The following is a 22821-nucleotide window of genomic DNA, read 5'->3' as shown; positions in this document are numbered from 1 at the left end:
AGCCTCTGCGGCGCTGTTAAAGCGCCCATCGCCATGACACGGACACTTTGGAATCCAAGCCTCTGGAGGCCTTGGTGAAGTGCCAACGCCCTTTCTCTTGTTTCACACAGCTGCCAAAGTCAGCGGGATGAGGGACCACGGCACAGAAGATGCCCACTAGGGAACGCGCCACAAATGTCAACAGCCAGGTGTTCTCCCTTTGAACATTCACTTCCGGGCTTTGGAATGCTCTCCTTGTACAGGGCTTAGGCAGTCTGCTCAAAGCAAGCAAACTTCATCATGCCTAAGGTATCTGTCCCATCCAAAAAGGAGCAAGGCCTCTGGGCGTGCGTGCAGGCCTTCTTTAAGCATTTCGGGAGCTGGTCTCCTCACAGAGTTTGCATAGCTTGGCTGGGTTTGAATTCTAACTTCAGTAGCTTCTATAGGAGCTAGGGCAATATCACCAAAGAATTCAGCACTGGCAGAAGCAGCTAAATGAAGTGATGCAGCCAGAGGTCACTTGCCATCTCCAAGAATACTGCTACTCTCCCAGGCTTTGAAGCCTTCAAGAAAACCAAACCTACAGAGTCCCTGCATAAAGTATCTAATGAAAGCTGGCGTCCATTCTTTAGGCCGCAGGTTCCCAAACTTATTTGACCTACCTCTTCCTTTTAAAAAAAATTACTCAGAGCCCCCTTGGAAATCTCACAAACTAGGAAAGAAGTCTCAGATTAAGGGTACAATTGCACTCAAGGCTACTACTGCCCCCCTTATCTTTCCGGTGTTCCCCAGGGGTTGGTATCACCCTCTTATTTAATTGTGATGGGGAATCCATAAAAGATGCTCTGGCATTTCTAGGGATCCACCTGCATTCGGCATTACACCCCTAGTCTGCAGGTGCTTCATTAATGCTTTTTTGAACAGACTCAATAGTATTTTCCCCATGAGACTTTCCCCCTGGGATGTGGGACAGCTATTGATGAAGAGGGTCTTCAAGGACACTCAGGATGCCACATCAAGTTCTCCCCCTCTGTGCCCCCGCCCCCTGCACCTGAAGTAGCGGGGTCTCACTTTCTTACCCCTACTGATAGAAACTATTTCTTACCAGGGTCTTCAACAGGCTCCTGCTCTTCCTCCATTTCTGAATAAGAAGGAAAGTTTCAGGAAGTTATCTCAATGCAATTTAAAAATACAATTTCATAATAAACTCAAGAAACATGAGCCTGGGTGATGTTATGACTGTCAGGTTTTCTAATTTCCAAAGGTCCAAACACAGATATCCTACTTAACTGGGCAATTTTCAATTAAATTCAGGAGACCTCTTTTTTTTTTTTTTTTTTTTTTAGGCAATTGGGGTTAAGTGACTTGCCCAGGGTCACACAGCGAGCACGTGTCAAGTGTTTGGTCTGAGGCCGCATTTGAACTCAGGTCCTCCTGACTTCAGGACCAGTGCTCTGTCCACTGTGCCACCTAGCTGCCCCCAGGAGATGTCTTACAGGAGCATCCCACTGAAGACGCATGCTGAATGGATTGGTACCACAGGACACAGACTTGGAAACAACCTCTCAGCCCTTCTGTCCAGGCGATGAAACTGAGGCCCCAAAATGGTAAGGGACTTGCTCAAGGGGAATAAGTGAGATTGTGTTTCCAGTGAAGCATTCTCTATCTTATATCACACCTCTCTTTTACTGACAGTGGTTGTGATCCCACTGGTTTTCATAAACATCTATGTTAGCCAAAACTGTGAGACTGAGTGGGAGCATTCTGTACTCAACTGGAATTCTGACCTAGTTTCTATTCTGGTAAAGCAGCTGGTGGCTCTTTGGGGGACGTGGTTCAGGGCCCAGCAGGTGGAGAGTGGCAGCTCCGGCATGTGCCCTGGGATAAACACCCATTCCAAAGAAGATCCCAAATAGAACCATAAGAATGTGTATTATCTGAAAGATTTAAGAATGCTAAGTGGTGCTAATAAAAGACTGTGTCGATGACTCAATGTAAAGAGCCAAGCCTTCCTTTGGTACATTACACAGTGCTGTTAATAATTTATACAATTACTTTCCAATCCCCTGTCTCATTCTACTCTCACAACACCCCTCTAAGATAGGTTGGCAGGGGAAACATTATCACCCTTGGACAAAGGGGAAAATGAGGCAATGAGAAGTTAAGAGTAGCAAGTTAGTGAAGAAGACCTGATTTTTCTCTCAGGGTTCCTTTAAACAGAATATACATGGCCTGGTTTAAATCACAAAACGATCCTCATGAAAAAAATATCCATGAAGAGCTCCTAAGTCTTCACATGTATTACGTAAGCTACATTATTAGTCACAGAGCGTGAGAGGCTGGAAGGGCCCTCAGCAGCTATCCAGCTCAACCCACTCACAAAAGAAATCCCTGCTATAATGTGTCTGAGACCGGCGGCTGTCCAGTCTCTGCTTGAAGACGTCCAAGGAAGAGCCTTCCGCCTTCTCAGGCAGCCCACCCCACCTAAAACTCCAAGGGTTGGGAAGTTTTTCAGCACAAACTGGCCTCTGTAAGCACTGCTGCTGGTTCTGCCCTCCAGAGGGCTGAAGACAGCACTCTGTGCCCACACATATGAGCCAGGGCTCATGGACTCCAGGCCCTTGGCTGTCTTGCTTTCCTGCCCTCCTCTGGATCCTGCACAGCATGTGGATGTCTTCCTTGGACTGAAGTGCCCAGGACTACACACAACGCTCCGGAGGAGGCCTGATGAGGGCCGAGGGCAGAGGCACCATCGCCTCCTGACGCTGGGAGCCAGGCCGCTCTTCACACAGCCTGTGACTGCACTGGATTGCTACATCACACTGCTGACTCAGACAAAACTCACAGTCACTAAAGCTCCGAGATCTTTTTCAGAACAATTCGAGCTAACTGTGCCTGCCCTATCTTATACTTCACAGAATCTCAGTTTGAGAGCTGGAAGGGCCCTCTGAGCACATCTGGTCCAATCCTCTCATTATACAGATGAGGAAACTAGGGCTTGGAAAGTTCAGAGACTTGCACAAGGTCATATAGCTAGTAAGAATCCGAAGCAGGATCTGAACCCAGGGTTCTACAGCCAGTGATCTTTCTCCTGTACCACGATGTCTTCCCATAAAATTGATTTTTTTAACTCAAGCATAAGACTTTACATTTATCTATACTTAACCTATAAGAGTCAGCCCAATGCCCTTAGCTTATCAAGGTTCTTTTGGATCCTGGAGATATCCAATGGGCTGGCTAAACCTCCCAGCTTTGCGTCATCTGAAAACCTGATGAGCACACTGTCTATATCTCTAGCCAAGTAACTGATAAAAATGCTGAACAGCAAACAAGTCCAAGTACTGATTCCTGGGACATTCCATCTGTGCTGAGCCACCACTCAACCAGTTCTGAATCCATCTGCTTCTATTATTGTCTAATTGATACCTCTAGTCTAGTGCATATGTCTCCACTTTCTCCATGAGAAATGGATGAGAATTGTTTTAACAGGTAACTGGGGGGAAAATATACATACATATATATGTACATATACACACATATACATTTTAAAAAGATATATGTATATGTATATATGTGTGTGTGTATGTGTGTGTGTATATATATATATATATATATAAATGAGATCTTTTATCAAAGGCTTTACCAAAATCTAGATAGCTATGTCCCTTTATCTACTAACTCAATAATCCTGACAAAAATGAAATGAGGTTAGTCTGGTACGTACTGTTCTTTAGTTCTTGCTTCCCCAATCTAGATGTTCCCCAACTATCTCCTTAATTAATTAATTAATCTTAATAACTATCTCCTAGAATTTTCCCATGAAGTGAAGATTCTGTTTTTATCTTTCTGAAAGTCAGGACACCATCTGCCCTCTCCATCCGTGTGGTGTCTTTTCTGCTTTCCCTGATCTTTCCAGTATCACAGACAGTGGCTCAAGCATCACACCTGTTGGTTCTTTCAGGCCCTGAGAATGGATCACCTGGTAAGGGGACATGACGTCATTGGGGGTGGTGAGGTGCTGTCTGATTACCTCCTCACTCTTCTTGGGTTTCAACTCCCCGTTAGTCATTTCTGTCCTGTCGTTTCCAGGGCCAAGGTGGCTCTCTTCTGCAGAGAGACCCAGAATGAGCACTGGGCAGCTTTGCTTTCTCTGCTGTCAGTCCTCATTGTCTCATCCACCCCAACCAAAGGTCCGACACCTTCTCTGATCCTTCTTTTCCAGCACAGCTCTTCTGGTTGCTCTTGGATCAATCCTGGGCTCATTCTGAGCTTTACCACTCTCTGTATTATTTTTACAAGACCATGCTACGTTCTTCTATTCATTCTCTGCCATGTGATGTGGCCTTCCTTCCATCTTCTGAACATCACTTTTTAGAGTCTAAGTTGATTGGTGTATTCTCTGTGATACCACATTAGTCTCTTCAAACAAATCCTATCTTACCTCCTCACAAAAAGTGTTTCCCTCTGTGTCTTCAGAGTTTCCCTCATTCCTGGGCTGACTTACCCTGAAGCATTTTATTCCACAGGATCCGACTTCTCTTCCCTGAACCCTGTGCAAGCTGCTTTCGCAGAACCTCAGGTGCCTATCAGAAGATCTTTGAGTTTTCTCTCCTCTTTTACAAACCTGAGGATGGAGTGGTCATTTCCTCCTAGGATTCCCATTATTTCCACCCCAGCAACTAGCTCCTCCCATTTGTGAGAATCTGATCCAGAAAAGTCTGCCTTTGCTGCTTCCTCAAGTCATTATTAAATGCTTTTCAAATTGACTTTTCTTTATGTTCTTTTAATGTATCTGGATAGAGATTTGAATTCCTTTCAAACAGCACAAAAATTCCATCTAAAAATATCTGAGGTAGTTACACCCTCAAGCTAAGATGGCTCTTGCTCACAAGGGCCAAAAAGAAAACACATCTCTCTTTTTTTCTCCTCCCACTCCAAGATACAGCCGTAAAGGCCTCTGCAGGCAGCCACGAGAGTGTTATCTCACACCACGTTCTGGAAACAACTCTCAGCTCCCTTCAGAGGGCCTGCAAGAGTCATGAGAGAGTGAACCAGAAGACCACTCACCTTCTGGACCGTGAGGCTTATGGTTCTTCATTTCTGTGAAATGAAAAATGTTGACTGGTGAGGGTTGCCTTAATGGGGTGACATCCCAGTTCTACTCTAAAACCTTAATGGGTTCCCCATTACCCTTAGGATTAATTCTACATATTTCTTTCTTTTTTTTTTTTTAGTGAGGCAATCAGGGTTAAGTGACTTGTCCAAGGTCACACAGCTAGTACGGGTCAAGTGTTTGATCTGAGGTCAGATTTGAACTCAGCTCCTCCTGACTTCAGGGCCAGTGCTCTATCCACTGCGCCACCTAGCTGCCCCAATTCTACATATTTCTTAGCCTGATATTCAAGGCCTTCAATGAGTTTCCAGTCTCATCTCTTACTTATTCTCCCACACAAACCCTCTTCAAGCCAACTGGTCTATTCATTTTTCTCAGAACATACCACAGGAGCTCTCTTTGCCTTGGTTACACTATCTGGATTCCCTAGAATACCATCTCCCCTTCTCTTTTTAAACTTTCAATGGTCACTCTTTTCTTGGAGTGTTTACTGTGGCACACCCTATGCCATGGGACGGAAATTGGGATGATTTAGCAATAATTAGGCTGGGCTTGCTGTTCATCTCTGACTCCCAGCAGCCCAAGTAGAGAGATGAAGGCAGGATACCCTACATGGGCACATGAGGAACTTCATTCTGGCTTACGGCACTGAGGAGTGTGCAGCGAGAAGAATCCCTGATCCCCGCAGAGCACTGGCTGATCTTCTCAGCTTCACAAGGGGCTGTGATCCAAGGCAGTGGGAAGTACTTGAGAAGCTCTCAGACAGAGCCTATGCCCATGGGAGGTGCTGTCACAGACCCAGTCTGGCCGTGGGAGGACAGAACGGCATCTGCAACACCCGACCATGTCCCAGGCCAGGAGGGCATTTAGTCATAACCACCAGGCTCATATCTTCCTTGTCACAACTAATATAATCACCATAGTCGAGGAGTCAAGGGCTCCTCTGCATGTGCACCTTCTTTCCTCTGGATGGTGGTACGGTTTTGCTCTTTGCCATTCTAGACTAGCTCAACCTCTGGCTAAGGGATTTCAGGGAACAATAATGGAGTCAGTAAGGGCTAGACCAGGCAAACAGCTGGCCTCTGCAGTACCCATGACCACCCCTAGATGGCTGCCTTATCAAGCTGTTGGGCAGCTGACCGGAGCCCTCTGCCATGGGAATGTTCCTTCTTTCTGCCTCAAATCCTTCACACCAGGCAACAGCCCCCCGGCCTGCCTCGAGCCTTTTCCCATCCAGTCCATCACCCATTCAGCTGTCACATCGATCTTCCTAAACAAGACCACGTCAACCCCCTATTCGATAAACTCCAGAGGCTTCCTACTGCCTCCAAGATCAAACATAAAATCTTTCCCTTGGCTTTTAAAGCCTTCCATAACCTGACCCCATCCTGTGCTCTCTCCCCCATGCTCTGTGACCCAGTGACCCTGGTCTCCTCACTGCTCCTCACACACAACACGCCAAGCACTCCATGTCTGCCACCGTCTCCCCCTGCCACCTCCACCTTCTAGCCAGAAACTTAATAAAATCCCACCTTCTATGAGTAGCCTCTCCCAATCCCCCTCAATGCCAGTGCCTTCCCTCTGTGGATTTATCTCTAATTTAGCCTGTACACAGTTATTTGCATGTAGTCCCTCTCATTAGACCAAGAGCTCTGTGATTATCTTTTGCCTTCCTTTGTAACCCCTAATACTTAGCACAGTACCTGGCACATAACAGGCACTTAAAACGTGCTAGCTGACTGACTGACCCAAAGCATTTTTTTTTCTTTTGCTTTTTGGTGAGGCAATCAGGGTTAAGTGACTTGCCCAGAGTCACACAACTAGTAAGTGCCACGTGTTTGAGGCCAGATTTGAACTCAGGTCTTCCTGACTCCAAGGCTGGATCTCTATTGACTGTGCCACCTAGCTGTCCCTCCCAAAGCATTTCTTACCAGTGATCTCATCTTCTTTTTCTTTGAATTTCAATCCTAAATAGAGACATTATCATTGAATTGGGTTATGAAATAAATAGAAGAGAGCTATTCAACATGCAAACAAAGTGGAGATGAGAGGAGGGATGAAGGTAGGGAGGGAGGAAAGAAAGGAAGGAATGGAGGAGAAGAGGGAAGATTTAAAAAAAAAAAAGATTTCTCACCAGGGAAATTGGTGTATCTGGACTTCAGCTGTCCTGAAACAAACAAACAAAAACAGGTTTTCATTGCATTTCACTCAGTCTGGGAGTCAATGTCAAACTCAGCCAAGAACTCTCCGTGAGTCCAGGACTTTAATGTAGTTCAAATGACCCAACAAAATGGTGACTTAAATGAAGAGATTATCCAGCCACAAAGCAGAGAAACAAGCTCAGTTTCTGTTATTCAAAAGTATATCTAAGGGGATGCCAGCAAAGCTCCTACTTGAAAATTGAAACTGGTCCCCAGCAAAAGGAAACCCTTAGAGATGGGCCTAAGTGGTGTCTTTATCCCAGAAAAGGTTTTCTCACAGCTGTCAGATGGTCAGATCCTCCTGGGCTCTCTTTAACCCTGTGCTTGTCTAACATTCACATCTCTCAGTATCACCTTCTTGAGGTTCCCTGAAGAAGCCAGACAGATGTCTCGGCATTGTCCTTTTTCTGACAATGTTGGGTCTGGTGCCTCACATTTCATATCCTACTCTCCCTCTGACACACTATTCCACTCCTTTGTTGTCCCCCGAAACTTTATTTCTTAAAACTGATCAAACATATTAGCCTGAATTCTCCCAGTATGCTCTACTACGCCGGGAGAAGCATAAAGCCAGGGATACCTCGCTGTTAACATTGTTCCTGGCAGGGGGTGAGATGAAAGCTCTTGGCTGTCTAAGCAGCCCTTCTGGGTGGGCATGATAGCAGCATGTAAGGCAGCCACTGCCTGGGCACAGGAGGAGAGGAGGAAGTCCATGGAAGCCCACATCCTCCCTGTAAGTGGCAGCAGCAGACTTACAGAGAATCCTGGCCGGCACTCTGAGAGGTACTGACAGAAGACACCGATGAGATTCTGACTAACCAAGAAAATACTTTAAACCATATCTTACCAGTGCTGTCAACACAGTTTTCTGTTTTCAAGCCTGAAACAAGAGAGAAACATTGTTTATTCTTATAGCGAGAAGACTGTCAGCCGGCGTAGAGAGCCCTGGACTTGGAGTCCAGAGAGATCTGGGTTCAAATCCTTGTTCAGACACTTACTAGCCGTGGAATCATGGGCAAGTTATTTAACCTCTTTCAGACTCAGTTTCCTCAATTGTAAAGAGGATAATAAAACCAATGACACTACCTCAAGGGGTTATCGTGATGCTTCAACACATGAAAGCACTATGTCTGTAAATTATTATGTGCTCTGCTATAGGATTTAAGAAACCTTTAGTAACAAATAAATCTGTGAGCATGCAACGTTGGGACCCCAACAGTAGCCTGCTTAGTGAAGGAATGTCAGGCCAGAGACAATAACGAAAGAGCGCTTTCATTTTTCATAGGCATTTCCTCTGTTGCACTGAGTACTTGTCTGAATGAATGACACTCACAGTTTCCACCGTAGAAAGTGGTCAGTGCCCAGTGGTTAGGGGCGGGGACGTGCAGCCCGAGGCCACATGTGGCCCTGCAGGTCCTCAAGTGCGGCCCGCTGACTGAATCCAAACTTCACAGAACAGATTCCCTTCATAGAAGGCTTTGTTCTGTAAACCCAGACTCAGTCAGGAGGTGGCTCCAAGGACTCAGAAGGCCACATGTGGTCTCGAGGCCGCAGGTTCCCCGCCCCTGCGGCCTAGAGCATCCCCAGGCTTGCCCCACTCTGGCTCGAGGAGACCCCTGGGAGCTTGGGGACCTCTCACGGCCAGCTGGGCTGCACTTCACTCATCGCCTGTGTCACTGGAAGAGCCAGTGCCTCGGTGGCTACACAAAAGGAGGCATCCGAGCCACTTTGAGGGGCTTCCTGAGTGGGGGGCACGGGGGCAGGGCTGGAAGCAGGCCCCAAAGCTCCCTCGTGTTAGGTCAGAGTCAGGAAGCTGAACTAGGAGCAAGTTCCTGGGAACGGCCCCTAAAGGGCCATTCAATCTCTGCTACAAAGAATCTGAAGGCAGATTTAAATTCATTCTGTTTTCTGATCCCCCTTCAGAAAACAACGATGATTTTCTAAGGTACTGTGACAGAACAGCAATCATAGCTCACATCCATTCAGGACTCTAAGATCTGCAAGCACAGATTCCTTGGACTTTGCTACCACGCCTCAGCTGCCCTCCCATCCCAGAACAGCCTCTCCACTCTGGCGAGATCCCCCAGGAGTCCCATTGGGGGTGCTCCGGGTCAGCCATCCTTCATCACGCTCCCAGCTTTCTTCTGACTCTCTGGACTTGGCCACCTGCCCCCACAGGGGTCCCTTCATTCCTCTCTTCCCGTTTTTCAGATCTCTTTAGTGGGTTGTCTTCTCCCAGTAGAATATAAGCTCCTTGAAGGTAGGGAATATCTATGTTTGGGGGGGGCTTGTATTTGGTTCCCAGTGATTAGCACAGTGCCTGTCCCATAGTATGTGCTTAATAAATGCTTACCTGCCTGCTTGCATGCTACTGTGTGTGTATGCCTGGATGGATGGATGGATGGATGGAGATATATATATTTTTATATATATATATATATATATATATATATATATACACACACACACACACACACACACATATATAGTATGTATATATATGTATGTATGCGTGTATGTATGTATGTATGTACGTATGTATGTACGTCTGTATAAAATCTCCTCTGATCCTCTTCTCATCTGCAGAATGAGGAGGGCTGGCCTAGTGGGTCTCTAAGTCCTGTGAACCTTTAAAGTGCATCCCAACCTCTGTGAGATTCTCACAGATTCTGAGTTTACGGAGTTCCGGTTCATGAGGTACTACGTAAATAAGATCAGAGGCTCAGAGACGGACAGGGCCTCACCAGGCACTCGATCTTCCTAACAACCCTTCATTTTACAGAAGAGGAAGCGAAAGCTGAGAAAGGCCATAAGCTACGACTCCACGGCAGGTCTTCCTGACTCCCAGCCCTGCATCCTCTCCACTCAGCCACTCATGAGCCCAAAGGAAACACAGGGAATTCCAGAGGATTTGGAATCTGAAGACTTGGTTCAAATCGTGCTTCTACGACTTACTACGCCTATGACCCGGGGGAAGTCACTGACCCTCTCGGCCTCAGCTTATGGAGGAAGGAAGCTGCTGAGATAACCTGTGAGGCCCCTCCCAGCTCTGAACTTGTAATAAATAAAGTAAATAAATAATACCCCATGAGCCCGGACTCTGCTAATCCAGAACTTGCGATAGTCTTACAAAGGTTGGAATTCACTTTATAGGATCGAGCGCTAGAAGGCACCTTAGAGATTCACTAGTCCAACTCTCCCCATTCTGCAGATGAAGAAACTGAGGTCCAGGGAGGTTCACTGATTGCCCAAAGTCATGCCGATGAATTGCTCATAGAGCTGGTATTTGATTTTCAGTTCTCTGGCTCCAAATTCAAAGTTCTTCCCATCACAACATGTTATCTGCATTAAAATAAGTTTGGTGGGGGAAAAGAGATTTCCAGGGAACAATGTATTTTGGTTACTCAAACAGAGTATTCATAAATACTTTATATTTGAATACCAAATCATTTTAACCTAGTCACTAAAAACATCCTCTAAAAGAGCAGCCCAAGAATGAATAAATAAAGTTGCTTACCCTACTTAAAATTACTTTATGATCAAATGGATCTTTCCAAGTTAGTACAAATTAGTAAAAAGAGTGGCACACGAGGAGTGACATTTTTCTGTTTTTCAGACAGTGGCATCAGAAGCCCTTTACTTAGCTTCTGCCTCGACGCTTCCTATGGTCTGCCCTATTGCCGGCACACACACTCAAGGCCACTTGCCCAGCATGTGGGCATCCTCCTTGAGGTGGCACACGGAACTGTCCTTCTACCACAGGATTCGGGAACCTTTTTACTGTGGCCCAAATAAAAGAATCCCAATCAAGTTTTTCAGCTCTGCAGCACAGCATACATAGCGTTCACACCATTTGTTTACCCATTCATTCGGTCACCACTATGATGTGAAGAGCGTTAGTATTTGTACAGGGAGGGGGCTGGAGGAAGGAGTGGTACAAAGATTATGAAGACACAGCTCCTGCTCTCACGGAGCTTCACAAGCCTAGGCTTGGGCTCATCAAGCCCTTCTCAGGAGACATTCACATGTTCATATACAGTAAGTCATTCCATCCTTCTGGAGGATCGGGCGCTTGGCTCTAAGCCCTCTCTGGACTGAATTACTCAAGAGTGGGGTTCCATGAGCTCCATCCTTCTTATCTTACAAATGAGGAAACTAAGGGCCAAAGAAGAGAAGTAACTGGCCCAGAGACACACAGCTCGCACTTGGAGACAGAACCCCTGTCCTCTGAGCTCACGGATGCTCAGCACCATGCCAGTGGAAGGCCTCATTGCCTACCTACCCTCCCCTTAGAGACACAAAGACAGGGCACTGAACTTGGAATCGGCTCTAATGACCATTATCTGTATGCAAACCTAAATCACGACAAAGGTGACCAAAACTTCTGATTCAGTCCAGCTACGTCTTCCTCCTCCTGTTTGAGACTCACTCACTGGTACAGCTTGGGATTTCAGCTAGTCCTTCAGAAAGCCCAGTGCTTGACACACAGCAGGAGCTTTAATGACTGACCATGTAATATTTAGTGAACATCCCTTCTTGTGACTGGAGATTTATAAGCCTGGGAGGTCAGGCAGACATCTGCTTCCCTGCTCTGCTATAGGGGATTTGTTTTTTGACCCTAAAGGAAATGTAGAAAACTTTTTATAATCCAGGGGGCACACTGACATTTTTTCTAGTAAAATGATAGAGATTAAAACTGCATCAGCCACTAATATACAGACTCTGATACCTGCCAATTGATGCTAGAATTCAGGTCTTATCTAGAGAATCATGATGGCTGGGTAAAAGGCTGGAGAGATGACAGGACACAGAACTGGAAGATGTTTTAGGGATCATTTTGCAATAGGGAAAATGGGGAGTCCCAAGAAAGTGAAGTGATTTTGCCATGGCCACACAGGTGGGAGAGCTCAGATGCAATCCCAGGGCCTCAGTCACGTTTATTCTAGGGCTAGATCTCTACACTCATAGAGCTCCTTGAAAAAAATCTAAGCCCATGTATCCTTGTTCTTGGACTTTTTCAAAACAGCAGTCATATGCCCACCAGGAGCTAAGGCAGTAACAAAATCTACTGGCTGGAGAGATGGCCACAAACTTCTAGTCACTGAAGGTCTGGGATCTCTGAGCTGTGCACTTGTTTTCAAAGGGGGCCTCCTCTGAACTGGTCGGATGTGAAGGATCCAGTCAGTAGAAACTCTCCTTGTCAATTCCACCTTCCCAATACCCCCGGGTCTAAGGAACCCATGTTCATGCTCCTAATGTCAATAAAGAAGAGCAGACCCTCTTACCTCCAAGGTATGCACAGTCAAAATAGCTGCAGGTCTTGTTCATGCTTCTAAGGACCAAGCTGGCTCTGTTCCCTTCCTGGGTCAGTTGAAAAACCTCATTCAGAGGTATTAAGATGCCTCCATTTACTGAATCAGAAACTATTTCTGTAGAAATGCCAAAACACGTGTAGACAGTGAACAATGTTTCTGAGTCAGATACGGGCTCAGGTTTGACACTGAAAGAGGTAAAATGAGCAAACCTGATCCCATCACGTCCAGGGGGCCCAGATGAAGTTAAAAGGCTTTTGGCGTATACTGGATGTCTATAACTCTGCGAACACTCTCTGCTCAAAAGCTGCAAGGCTCTCGTCAGATAGAAGTGTAAAGCTTTGAACGGGAAGCTGTAGATATAATCATCTCGAGACCTTCCAGCTCTTTCTACGGCAGAGCTGAACTCTTGGTAAAAGGGGGTCTGCCTCTGAGCTTGTGAAGCGTATGCCGTGAGTGCTATGCCATGGTTGTCCTGAAAGCCTGGAGGGAGCAACAGCTGGGCCTTCTTTAAATCCCACTGGGATGTTGCTTCTGTCCACACAGAATGGAAGAGCTTATGGTTGTTTTTTTCCTCAATGAGCAACTTGGGAACAAATTTGGTCTCCATTCTTTCAGCACACTTCAGGTACTGGTCATCAAAAGTATTGGTAGACATGCTTAACATATGACCCTTAACCTGAAGGAGGAGAGAAAACAGACATTGTGGAAATGAGAGACATTATGCATATCATTTACTTTCCTGTCACTATCTCTCAAAACAGGGCAAGACAATGCGGCTCCCCATATGTTCACCTTCAGAGGCTGTCTTTGTACTACAGGAAATGTCTCATTTTATCCACTATTCTGTCCATCAATAATCCTTTATTAAGCACTTACCATGTGTCAGACAGTGTACTGAGGCTGGGCCTACAAAGGAAGGAAAGATTAAGCCCTGCCCTCAATGACTTGACAGTCCAATAGGTGAGACACCATAAATAACAACTAGGTGTGCGGAAGATTTATACAAAGCAGATGGAAGGCAACCTGAGAAGGGAAGGCATGTGCAGCTGTGGGACTGGGAAGGCCCTGCATGGGATGGCATCTGAGCTGCGTCTTGAAAGAAGCCAGGGAAACTAACAGGTGGCGATGACGGGAAGCCAATGCAGAGGCACAGAGATGGGTGACGGCGTGTCAGTAACTGCACTCAGGTCAGACTGTGTGTGGATAGGAGCAGGGCGTTAGAGATTGCAAAGGCAGGAAGGGACCAGGCTAGAAGGAGCTTTAAATACCAAAGAAAGGGCTCTATTTGATCTTGGAGGTAACAGGGAGCCAGGGCAGCTCACTGAGCAGGGGGAGACATAGTCAGACCGACACTTTAGAAAAATCACCTTGGCAGCCAGGAGAGGATGGACCACAGTGGGGAAAGACTTGAGGCAGGGAGACCAGTTGGAAGGCCAATGTCATGTCCAAGAGAAATGTAATGAGGGCCTAAAGCAGGGTGGTGCCTGTGTGAAGGGAGAGAGCCGTGGTAAACTAGGAAATCTGGGAATAAGTGGAAGTGCAGGGGGAGGGGGAGGCCTCCTGGAGGGCACTGAGGTTCTGAGCCGGGCTGCCCAAGAGGATGGTGGGAGCCTTAAGCAGTAACAGGGGATTTCGGGGGGCGGGGTTCTGGGGGACAGATGAGCTCTGATTTGGACATGTTCGGTTTGAGATGTCTATGGGACACAGTTCGTGTTATCTAAATGTCATTTGGTGATTTGTAAGTGGAGCTCAGGAGAGAAATTAAGGCCTGGATAACTACATACATGAATCATCTGCACAGGGATGATCACTGACCTCATGGAGGCTGATCAAATCACCAAGTAAGATGCTGCTGAGTGAAAAGAGAAGAAGGTCCAGGGCAGATCCCTGGGGGACACCTATATCTGAAGAACCAGCAAAGAAGGCTGAGAAGGAATGGTCAGACAGGTAGGAAGAGAATGAGGAGAGAGCAGTAGCAGGAAAACCTAGAGAAGGCAAGGTATTCAGGAGAAGAATATGACTGACACTGTCAAAGGCTGCCGAGAGGTCAAGAAGGATGAGGATTGAGAAAAGGCCATTGGACCTGGTGATTAAGTAACTCTAGTTACTTAAGGCCATTGGTAACTCTGGAGGGGGTAGTTTCAGTTGAATGATGAGGTTAGAACTTAGATTGCAGAGTATTTAGAAGGGAAAGGAAGTAGGGGTCCCAAGCATACACAACTTTCTCAAGGAATTTAGCTTAGAAGGGGAAGAGAGATGCAGAACAATAGCTCACTGCAGTGGCAGGATCCAGTAAAGGTTGAGTTGTTTGTCTGGGTTTTTTTAAACAAATGGGGAGACATGGACATAGTAGGAGCAATCTGCTAGAGAAGGCAGGAGGAGATGGGTTGGAAGGTGCATGCAGAGGGGCTGACTTTGGCAAAGGAAAGGCCCCCCTCCTTCATCCAGAATCTGAATTAAGGTTCCATAGATGACTGAATAAGAGTGTTTGCATGTCTAAATTATAATCAATTCAATTAAAAAACTTATTAAAAAAGGTATTGAGAAAAGTGTTAGGGATACTACAAAAACACAAGTCTTTATCCTCAAGGAATCTGACATTCTATGGTGGGGGCAGGGTACACTGATAAATAAATCCAAGATGATTTAAGGAAAGAGAAAGAAGACTAACAACTGTTGAGATCAAGAAATGCTCATATAGGAGACGGCACCTGAATTGGGCCTTGAAGGACGTCAGAGACAGTAAGAGTTAGAAGTACATCCTAGGCCTGGCAGCCAGCTTGTACGAACCATACCATAAAGGGGGTTAGGAGCATAATTTGGTTCCTCCCCAGCTGCCCATAGCATTTCTATTGAGTCACTTAAAATCACAATACTCCTCTCTGAAGTCCCATCATCAGCCACCCTAGGGACCACGTCACAGGTGAAATCTGCAATGCCTCATCTTTAGCTCCTCAAGAGCTAACTTTGGAGATGGGAAGGCAGTGTGGAATCAACAAGCAATAGGCTCAGAATCAGAAGACCTGAGCTCTAATATATGCTCCCTTATAAAGCAATAAGTAGAAGAAAGTCTGGATTCATGGGAACTCAGTCATGCTACTGTGCTACTTACTGGTTGCATGACTTAAAGCAACTCACTTAACCTTCTCAGGGCCTGTTTTTTCATCTATCAAAGAAGGAGGATGATCTAGAGCAGAGACAGGTATCAAACACACAACCTACCCCCGAGTGCAGGCCAAGCCAGATTAAAATGTAATTGAGAAATCTTTTCAAAATAAATAAAAATACGAAGAAACAAAGGTAGGAGGTAAATACGTGGCCCACAGGGACCCTGTGTGCAATTCCGTGGCTCTGGCCTCTGCCTGAGTTTGACACCACTGCTCTGAAGGATGGCCTAACACCCATTCCAATTCTAGTGTCCAGTAACTCTGTGAACTTTAGTACCAGGGAGGTAAGTAAAACCTTGATGCTCTGAGTAGAGGTTGGAGAAAATAGCTGAACAAGTCTCTGTGTGGACATTGTGTTTACAAAGGATGTTTGTCAGAGGCTCTGAAAGGACACTGGAGGACCAGAAGAAGTCTCCTGAATGCTGAAAGTGACTGTTCTCCCCTCTGTGGTTCTGGAAAATGATAGCTTTTCCTTTGTTCTTTTTTTTTTTCCCCAAGATGGCATGCATTCTAAATACCCCTTCCCCTAGTCTGCCTTCCCTCCTATCTCTCCCCCCCCTTTTCTTATCCCCTTCCCCTTCTATTTTCCTGTAGGGCAGGATGGATTTCTGTACCCCATTTCCTGTATTTCTTATTTTCCAGTTGCATGTGAAAACATTTTTTTTAAACATGTGTTTTTAAAACTTTGGGCTCCAAATTTTCTTCCTCCCTCCCTCCCTACCCACCCTCATTGATAAGGCAAGCAACTAAATATAGGTTATATATGTGCAGTTATGCAAAACACTTCCATAGTAGACATGCTGTGAAAAACTAACTCTATTTCCCTTAATCCTATCCTGCCCACCCATTTATTCTATTCTTTCTTTTGACCCTGTCCCTCCTCAGAAGTATTTGCTTCTGATTACTCCCTTTCCCCATCTGCCCTTCTCTCTATCATTCCCCTACTCTCTTGTCCCCTTCCCCCCCTATTTTCCTGTAGGATAAGACAGATTTCCACACACAATTGAGTGTGTATGTTATTCCCTCCTTAAGTCAAATCCTATGAGAATAAGATTTACTCATTCCCTCTCACCTTCCCCCCTTTCCCCTCCACTATAAGAGCCTTTTCTTTTCTGTTTTTTTTTTTGTGGGATAATTTACCCTGTTCTACCTCTCCCTTTCTCCTTCTCCTAGTATATTCCTCTCTCACCCCTTAATTTTATTCTCCAGATATGACCCCTTCATTTTCAACTCACCCTGTGCCCTCTATCTATCTAAATCTATATACACATACATATAATTTTTTCCCCTCCAACTACCCTAATACTGACAAAGGTCTCATGAGTTACAAATATCATCTTTCCATGCAGGAATGTAAACAGTTCAACCTTAATAAGTCTCTTATGATTTTCTCTTTCCTGTTTACCTCTTCATGTTCTACTCGAGTCTTGTATTTGAAAATCAAATTTTCTATTCAGCTCTGGTCTTTTCATCAAGAGTGCTTGAAAGTCCTCTATTTCATTGAATGACCATTTTTTCCCCTGCAGGATTATACTCAGTTTTGCTGGGTAGGTGATTCTTGGTTGTAATCCTATCTCCTTTGCCCTCCAGAATATTATATTCCATGCCCTGCGGTCCCTTAATGTAGAAGCAGCTAAATCTTGTGTTATCCTGATTGTGTTTCCACAGTACTTGAATTGGTTCTTTCTGGCTGCTTCTAACATTTTCTCCTTGACCTGGGAACTCTGGAATTTGGCTACAATATTCCTGGGAGTTTTCCTTTGGGGATCTCTTTCAGGAGGAGATCGGTGGATTCTTTCAATTTCTATTTTGCCCTCTGGTTCTAAAATATCAGGACAGTTTTCCTGGATAATTTCTTGAAAGATGATGTCTAGGCTCTTTTTTTGATCATGGCTTTCAGATAGTCCAATAATTTTTAAATTCTCTCTCCTGGATCTATTTTCCAGGTCAGTTGTTTTTCCAATGAGATATTTCACATTGTTTTCTAATTTTTCATTCTTTTGGATTTGTTTTACAGTGTCTTGATTTCTCATAAAGTCACTAGCTTCCAATTGCTCTATTCTAATTTTTAAGAAAGTATTTTCTTCAGTAATCTTTTGGACTTCCTTTTCCATTTGGCCAATTTTGCTTTTTAGGGCATTTTTCTCCTTATTGGCTTTTTGAACCTCTTTTGCCATTTGGGTTAGGCTATTTTTTTAAGGTGTTATTTTCTTCAGTATTCTTTTGGGTCTCCTTTAGCAAGCTGTTGACTTGTTTTTCATGATTTTCTTGCATCATTCTCAGTTTTTCCTCTACTTCTCTTACTTGCTTCTCAAAATCCCTTTTGAGCTCTTCCAAGGCCTGGGACTGATTCATATTCTTCTTGAAGGCTTTGGATGTAGGAGCTTTGGCTTTGTTGTCTTCTTCTGGTTGTATGTTTTGATCTTCTTTGTCACCAAAGTAAGATAATATAGTCTGACTCTTTTTGCACTGCTTACTCATGATCCTGGCCAATTACTTGAGTTTTAAGCTCTTTGTTAAGGTAAGAGTCTGTTTCCAATGTGAAGAGTGTACTGTTCCAAGCTTCGGGGGTTTGTACAGCTGTATTCAGAGGTACTTCTAGGGACCTGAAAATTTTCAGTTCTTCCAAGGTGCTATGATAAGGGGCAAGGTGTTTTCTCTCCACCGCCACAACAAGCTCCACCACACCACCATTCCTCCTTGCCCCAGGACCACCCCTCAGAACTGTGACCCAGATCCAAGTGAGGGCAAAGCAATAGATTCCTGCCTCAGCACTGGCAAAGAGATCCCTGCAATCCCCCTCTGATCAGCCACTCGATTCCCCCTCAGTCTGTGGGCTAGAAGCTCAGCAAAAAGCGGCGGCCCTGAGCCACACTTGACACTTGAGGCTGAGACCTAGCTCGTCTCTCACCGCAGTCACAGACTTTTCCCACTGACCTTCTAAGTTGTCTTTGGTGTTCAGGGGTTGAAAAGTCTGGAATCCGCCACAGCTGCCTGCGATTCAGTCCTCTGAGGCCTGCTCCAGGGTCGCTGCGGCCTGCACGCCCACACCGAACTACACTCCTCTCCCTGCCCGGCGCGAAATACCTTTCTGATCAACCATCTAGGCTGTCTTTGGCTGGAAATTTGTTTCACTCTGTCTTTTTGTGGGTTCTGCTGCTTTAGAATTTGTTTAGAGTCATTTTTTTAGGTATTTGGAGGGCTTTGGGAGAGAGCTCAAGACAGTCACTGCTTTCCCTCTGCCATCTTGGCTCCACCCCCAAGCCTGTAACCAGCTTTTCCTTTGATAGTAACACATAGATAACGATTAATTTTAACATTCCAAGATCATTTGAATTGAAATTTCCTAGAGCTGTAATCTAAAACATTCCTAGGTACTGATATATAGTGGTTGCATTAGAATTAATTTCATTGCTTTTCTTTTGCAAGGCAATTGGGGTTAAGCCACTTGCCCAGGGTCACATAGCTAGAGTATTGTGTGTCTGAGGCCGGATTTGAATTCAGTTCTTTATCCACTGCACCACCTCGCTGCCCCTAATTTCGTTACTCTTCAAAAGGTTCTCTTGCTTACAAGAGATATGTCTGGCCTGGGGGGAAAGGTTGGGAGCTGCTAGTCAGAGAAGAGGGAGGAGCTTTCATAGAGGAGGATGTTTGTGGTGGAAGTATTTCAGCAATGCTGATTGATAATGATGAAAACTCACATTGTATACAGTCCTCATAAATATATACATTCTTTTAAATTTTCAGACAGATGTCACATCTATTATCTCATTTTGTACCCACAACAATACTTGTGAGACAGGTACAGTCAGTTTTTCCCATTTTACAGATTATGAAACTGAGGCTCAGTGACCTTATTGAAATCATAAAGCTAGTCAGTGCATGGTCGAGAACTAAGAAATCCTGATGACCAAATGGTGCACTACCTAGCCCGAGAAGTCCCTTGGACACAGGGGTCTCCTGTGTCCTGTTCTCTTCAGTAAAGCAATAACTAGCAGAATAAGCAGGCCACAGCACTGGCGGATGCACTTCTGGGCTGATATCAGACCCACACATGGGGCCCAGCTCTAGCAGGACCAAATGGCGGCCACCTCTTACCCCATATGTGCTATTTTCCTGCGCCCTGAAGAAAGTACAAACAAGATAGGGCACCAGTAGAACTTAGGGACACTTACCTGGTTCAATTGTTCGGCCTGGAGCATAATGTAAGCCACACCCCAATTCTTAAAAAAAAATCTATCACTGTGCTAAATTAAGAACTCATTCATGTTCTTTTGGCCAGGAGCCACAGCTGACTATATGTTCAGAACAAAGAGTACCCTGAATTGTGATTTCACTCACACCAGCACTCAATAAGAACTACAGGGCTTGAGAGCTAAGATCAGACAAAAAAGCCTGGATGAACAGATCTGACGGTATATTCCCTCCTTTATCAGTTAGAAGAAATCAATTGTTTAACAATTAGAGCTAACATTTACAAAGCACTTTAACTTGAGGAGATGGGTGGTCAAGTGTTATTAGCCCCATTTTACAGAAAAGGAAACTGAGGCTCAGAGAGGCAAGGTACGGTGAAATAACTGCAGCTAAGCAGTTAGTAAATGTCAGAATGAGGATTTGAGACGAAATTCCTTGATACAAAGTCCTGAACTACCTTTTTAAAAAAATGTATCACATTGTTTCTTTACTTTGGCAAAATTCAATCTCTCTTCTATTTATTACTCTTCTGCCTTACTGTCAAAATTCCTCTTCCCCCCCCCCAAATGGCTCAGGAAAGGTTATCTGGAAGCTTTCCATCCCAATAATCAGTCACTATATCCAAACCCCTCACCCCTAGCAAGGTTCACTTTACCTGAAAAGTTTCCATCAGGATCACAGCCGCCAACATCACAGGGACCATTTCAAGGTAGTTTGTCTTCATTTTTTACTTCTGAATAAAGGGAAGTAAATTCGATTTAGTAGTGGTTTTTTTTTTAAGGGAATATTACAAGGTTGGGAGCAGGAGATGGAACATTTTTATTTGTGATGGGAATAAAAATCTGAGCAATGGGTTAGTAAATACATCTAGGAGATGGGGAAATGGATTTTGTGAGCTGTGGTGGCTCTATAGTCATGAACTTTTAAAAATAAATAAAAGTGTTTGGGAAATTGCACTTCCTTAGCTTTTTATAAGAGGGCTATGAGAGGGGAAGAAAAATGCCAGGTATGGAATGGTGAACTTTGGATCAGTGTCCCTTAGACATGTGAAAGGTTTCTGGTGAATAGTCTAAGGGGGAGTGAAGAAATAGCCAAACAATTAACGTGCTGTTTAAATGCTTATCTCATTTCCCCTTCATTCAAAATGATTACAAACATTTAAGAAGGATTTTATAAATTGGTTAATAGCTTTTTTGTTTTCTCAGGGAATATGCCTACCAGACATTCCAGAATGGATGTCCCATAGACACCTCAAATTTCACCCGGCTAAAAGAAAGCCTCTTCCCTTTCACCATTCTTACTAACTTCCCTCTTTCAGTGGAGGACACCTCCATTCTTCCAGGGGCACAGGTTCAGAAGCTCAGTGTCCTTCTCGGCTCCACACGCCCCCCTCAGCCTTCCTTGAGTAAGGAATCCATCAGTCACCGAATCTTGTCCCCTTCCCCCTAAATCATCTCGTATTTATTTCAGCTACACCTATATGTACACGTATCCTCTCCTTGAAGACAGACGATGCTTGGTTTTTGTCTTTTTATTCCCACAGCCGGCACGCTGCCTCACACAGTGGAGAATCATGGAATTTCAGAGCTGTCTATGCCACTCACTGCTCACAGATAAGGAGACTGAAGTTCTATCATTTACCCAAGGCCACACATAGTTAGTAGCAGAACTGAGTCTAGTACCTGGGTCTATTAACACTTGGGTCAGATCTGTCATTGATAAATTAAAACACCAACATGGGTACTAAGGCACATACTTTTGATACCTTGTTTTCTTCCCTCACAAGGGAAGAAAGGATAAGGATTACCTGAGTGTAAATACTGTGGCAATATTCTCTTCCTTTCTCTCTTAGGCAGAATCTAAGAAATTATAATTGTCAATCGAAAACACAACCTGTTGAAATTGGTTCCTTGGGTGTCTACTTCATTTTGTAGTGGGAGGATCGGATGGAAGACCCCCTCCCATGGAGCATGCTTAGTGCTCAGTCTGTGTCCTAGACACTGCTGACAAGACCTCTTCTGCTTCTTCTGGCTGCTCTCTCTATTTCTCCTTTCTCTGATGGAGTTAAAAGGAACTGCAATAACTGACCATGTGCCCATGTGACCCTTAAAAGAACGCCAAGCTGCAGTCAGTCAGGCCCAGAGCCCTGTGGAATGAGACACCTGCAAAAGAAGATAAAGCTTTCTCTCTCCTTCCTTCCCCATTATCAGCTTCTTGCCCAGTAAGAGACTCCACTGAGCAGTGTCCGAGTTCAAGATGCAGTAGAGAAAACAGCATTAAACATACATAGAGAAAAGCATTCACCTGAGGCGGGAAGCAATGCTGAGGAGCAGGGCTTTTGGCTGCAGAAAAGAGAGACTCAACACAGACTTGAGACAGAGCTAACGCTGGCATTTAAGAATGAAACAGCAGAGAAGAAGACACCCCCGGAGCCCAGCAGAGATGCCTCGCCCACACACGTGTAGTAGAGGAGCTTTGTGAGGACTGAACAAGGAGAGAAAGGACACTAAGGCCCAGAAGATCTGGAGCCGTGGCCACACGTGTTCTTCACATGCATGCCTCAGACCACAGTTCAAGCCTACTCTTCTCATGGAGGCTGTATGGAATGACAGAACAAGCCCCAGGATTATAGAGAAAATGTTTTGTAGCTACTATTCTTACCATGCTATCTTCGAATTTGCTTTGAGTTAATTATGTTTACTGGCGTATTATTGAAGGTAAGCATACCTGTGACAGTGACCATCTGGGGACCCAACCCTGCAAGCAGGATTGATAAACTGGGGAACATTCCAGAGGCAGTATTATGTGTAATTATAAGTCTTTGGTGTTAAAAGAAATAGCAGCTATCCTAT

The 22821-nt window shown here is 44.9% G+C and overlaps 1 protein-coding gene across 2 annotated transcripts in view; it reads right to left on the bottom strand.

The window, feature by feature from the left end:
- ART3 (ADP-ribosyltransferase 3) overlaps window positions 1-22821 on the bottom strand; it is a 57889-nt gene that overhangs the window by 4967 nt on the left and 30101 nt on the right. For both annotated transcript variants that reach the window (XM_027854640.1, XM_027854641.1), the window contains exons 2-8: window positions 20625-20702; window positions 12579-13284; window positions 8141-8173; window positions 7227-7259; window positions 7024-7059; window positions 5047-5079; window positions 1085-1120 (exon numbers count right to left, since the gene is read on the bottom strand). In XM_027854640.1, the coding sequence (XP_027710441.1) occupies window positions 1085-1120; window positions 5047-5079; window positions 7024-7059; window positions 7227-7259; window positions 8141-8173; window positions 12579-13284; window positions 20625-20693 (946 nt within the window). In that variant the 5' untranslated portion in view covers window positions 20694-20702. The remainder of the gene's footprint in view (window positions 1-1084; window positions 1121-5046; window positions 5080-7023; window positions 7060-7226; window positions 7260-8140; window positions 8174-12578; window positions 13285-20624; window positions 20703-22821) is intronic.

The sequence above is a fragment of the Vombatus ursinus genome, unplaced genomic scaffold (assembly GCF_900497805.2).
Source record: "Vombatus ursinus unplaced genomic scaffold, bare-nosed wombat genome assembly UNPS02010461.1, whole genome shotgun sequence".
NCBI lineage: Eukaryota > Metazoa > Chordata > Mammalia > Diprotodontia > Vombatidae > Vombatus > Vombatus ursinus.
This window is presented reverse-complemented; position numbering and strand designations above follow the sequence as displayed.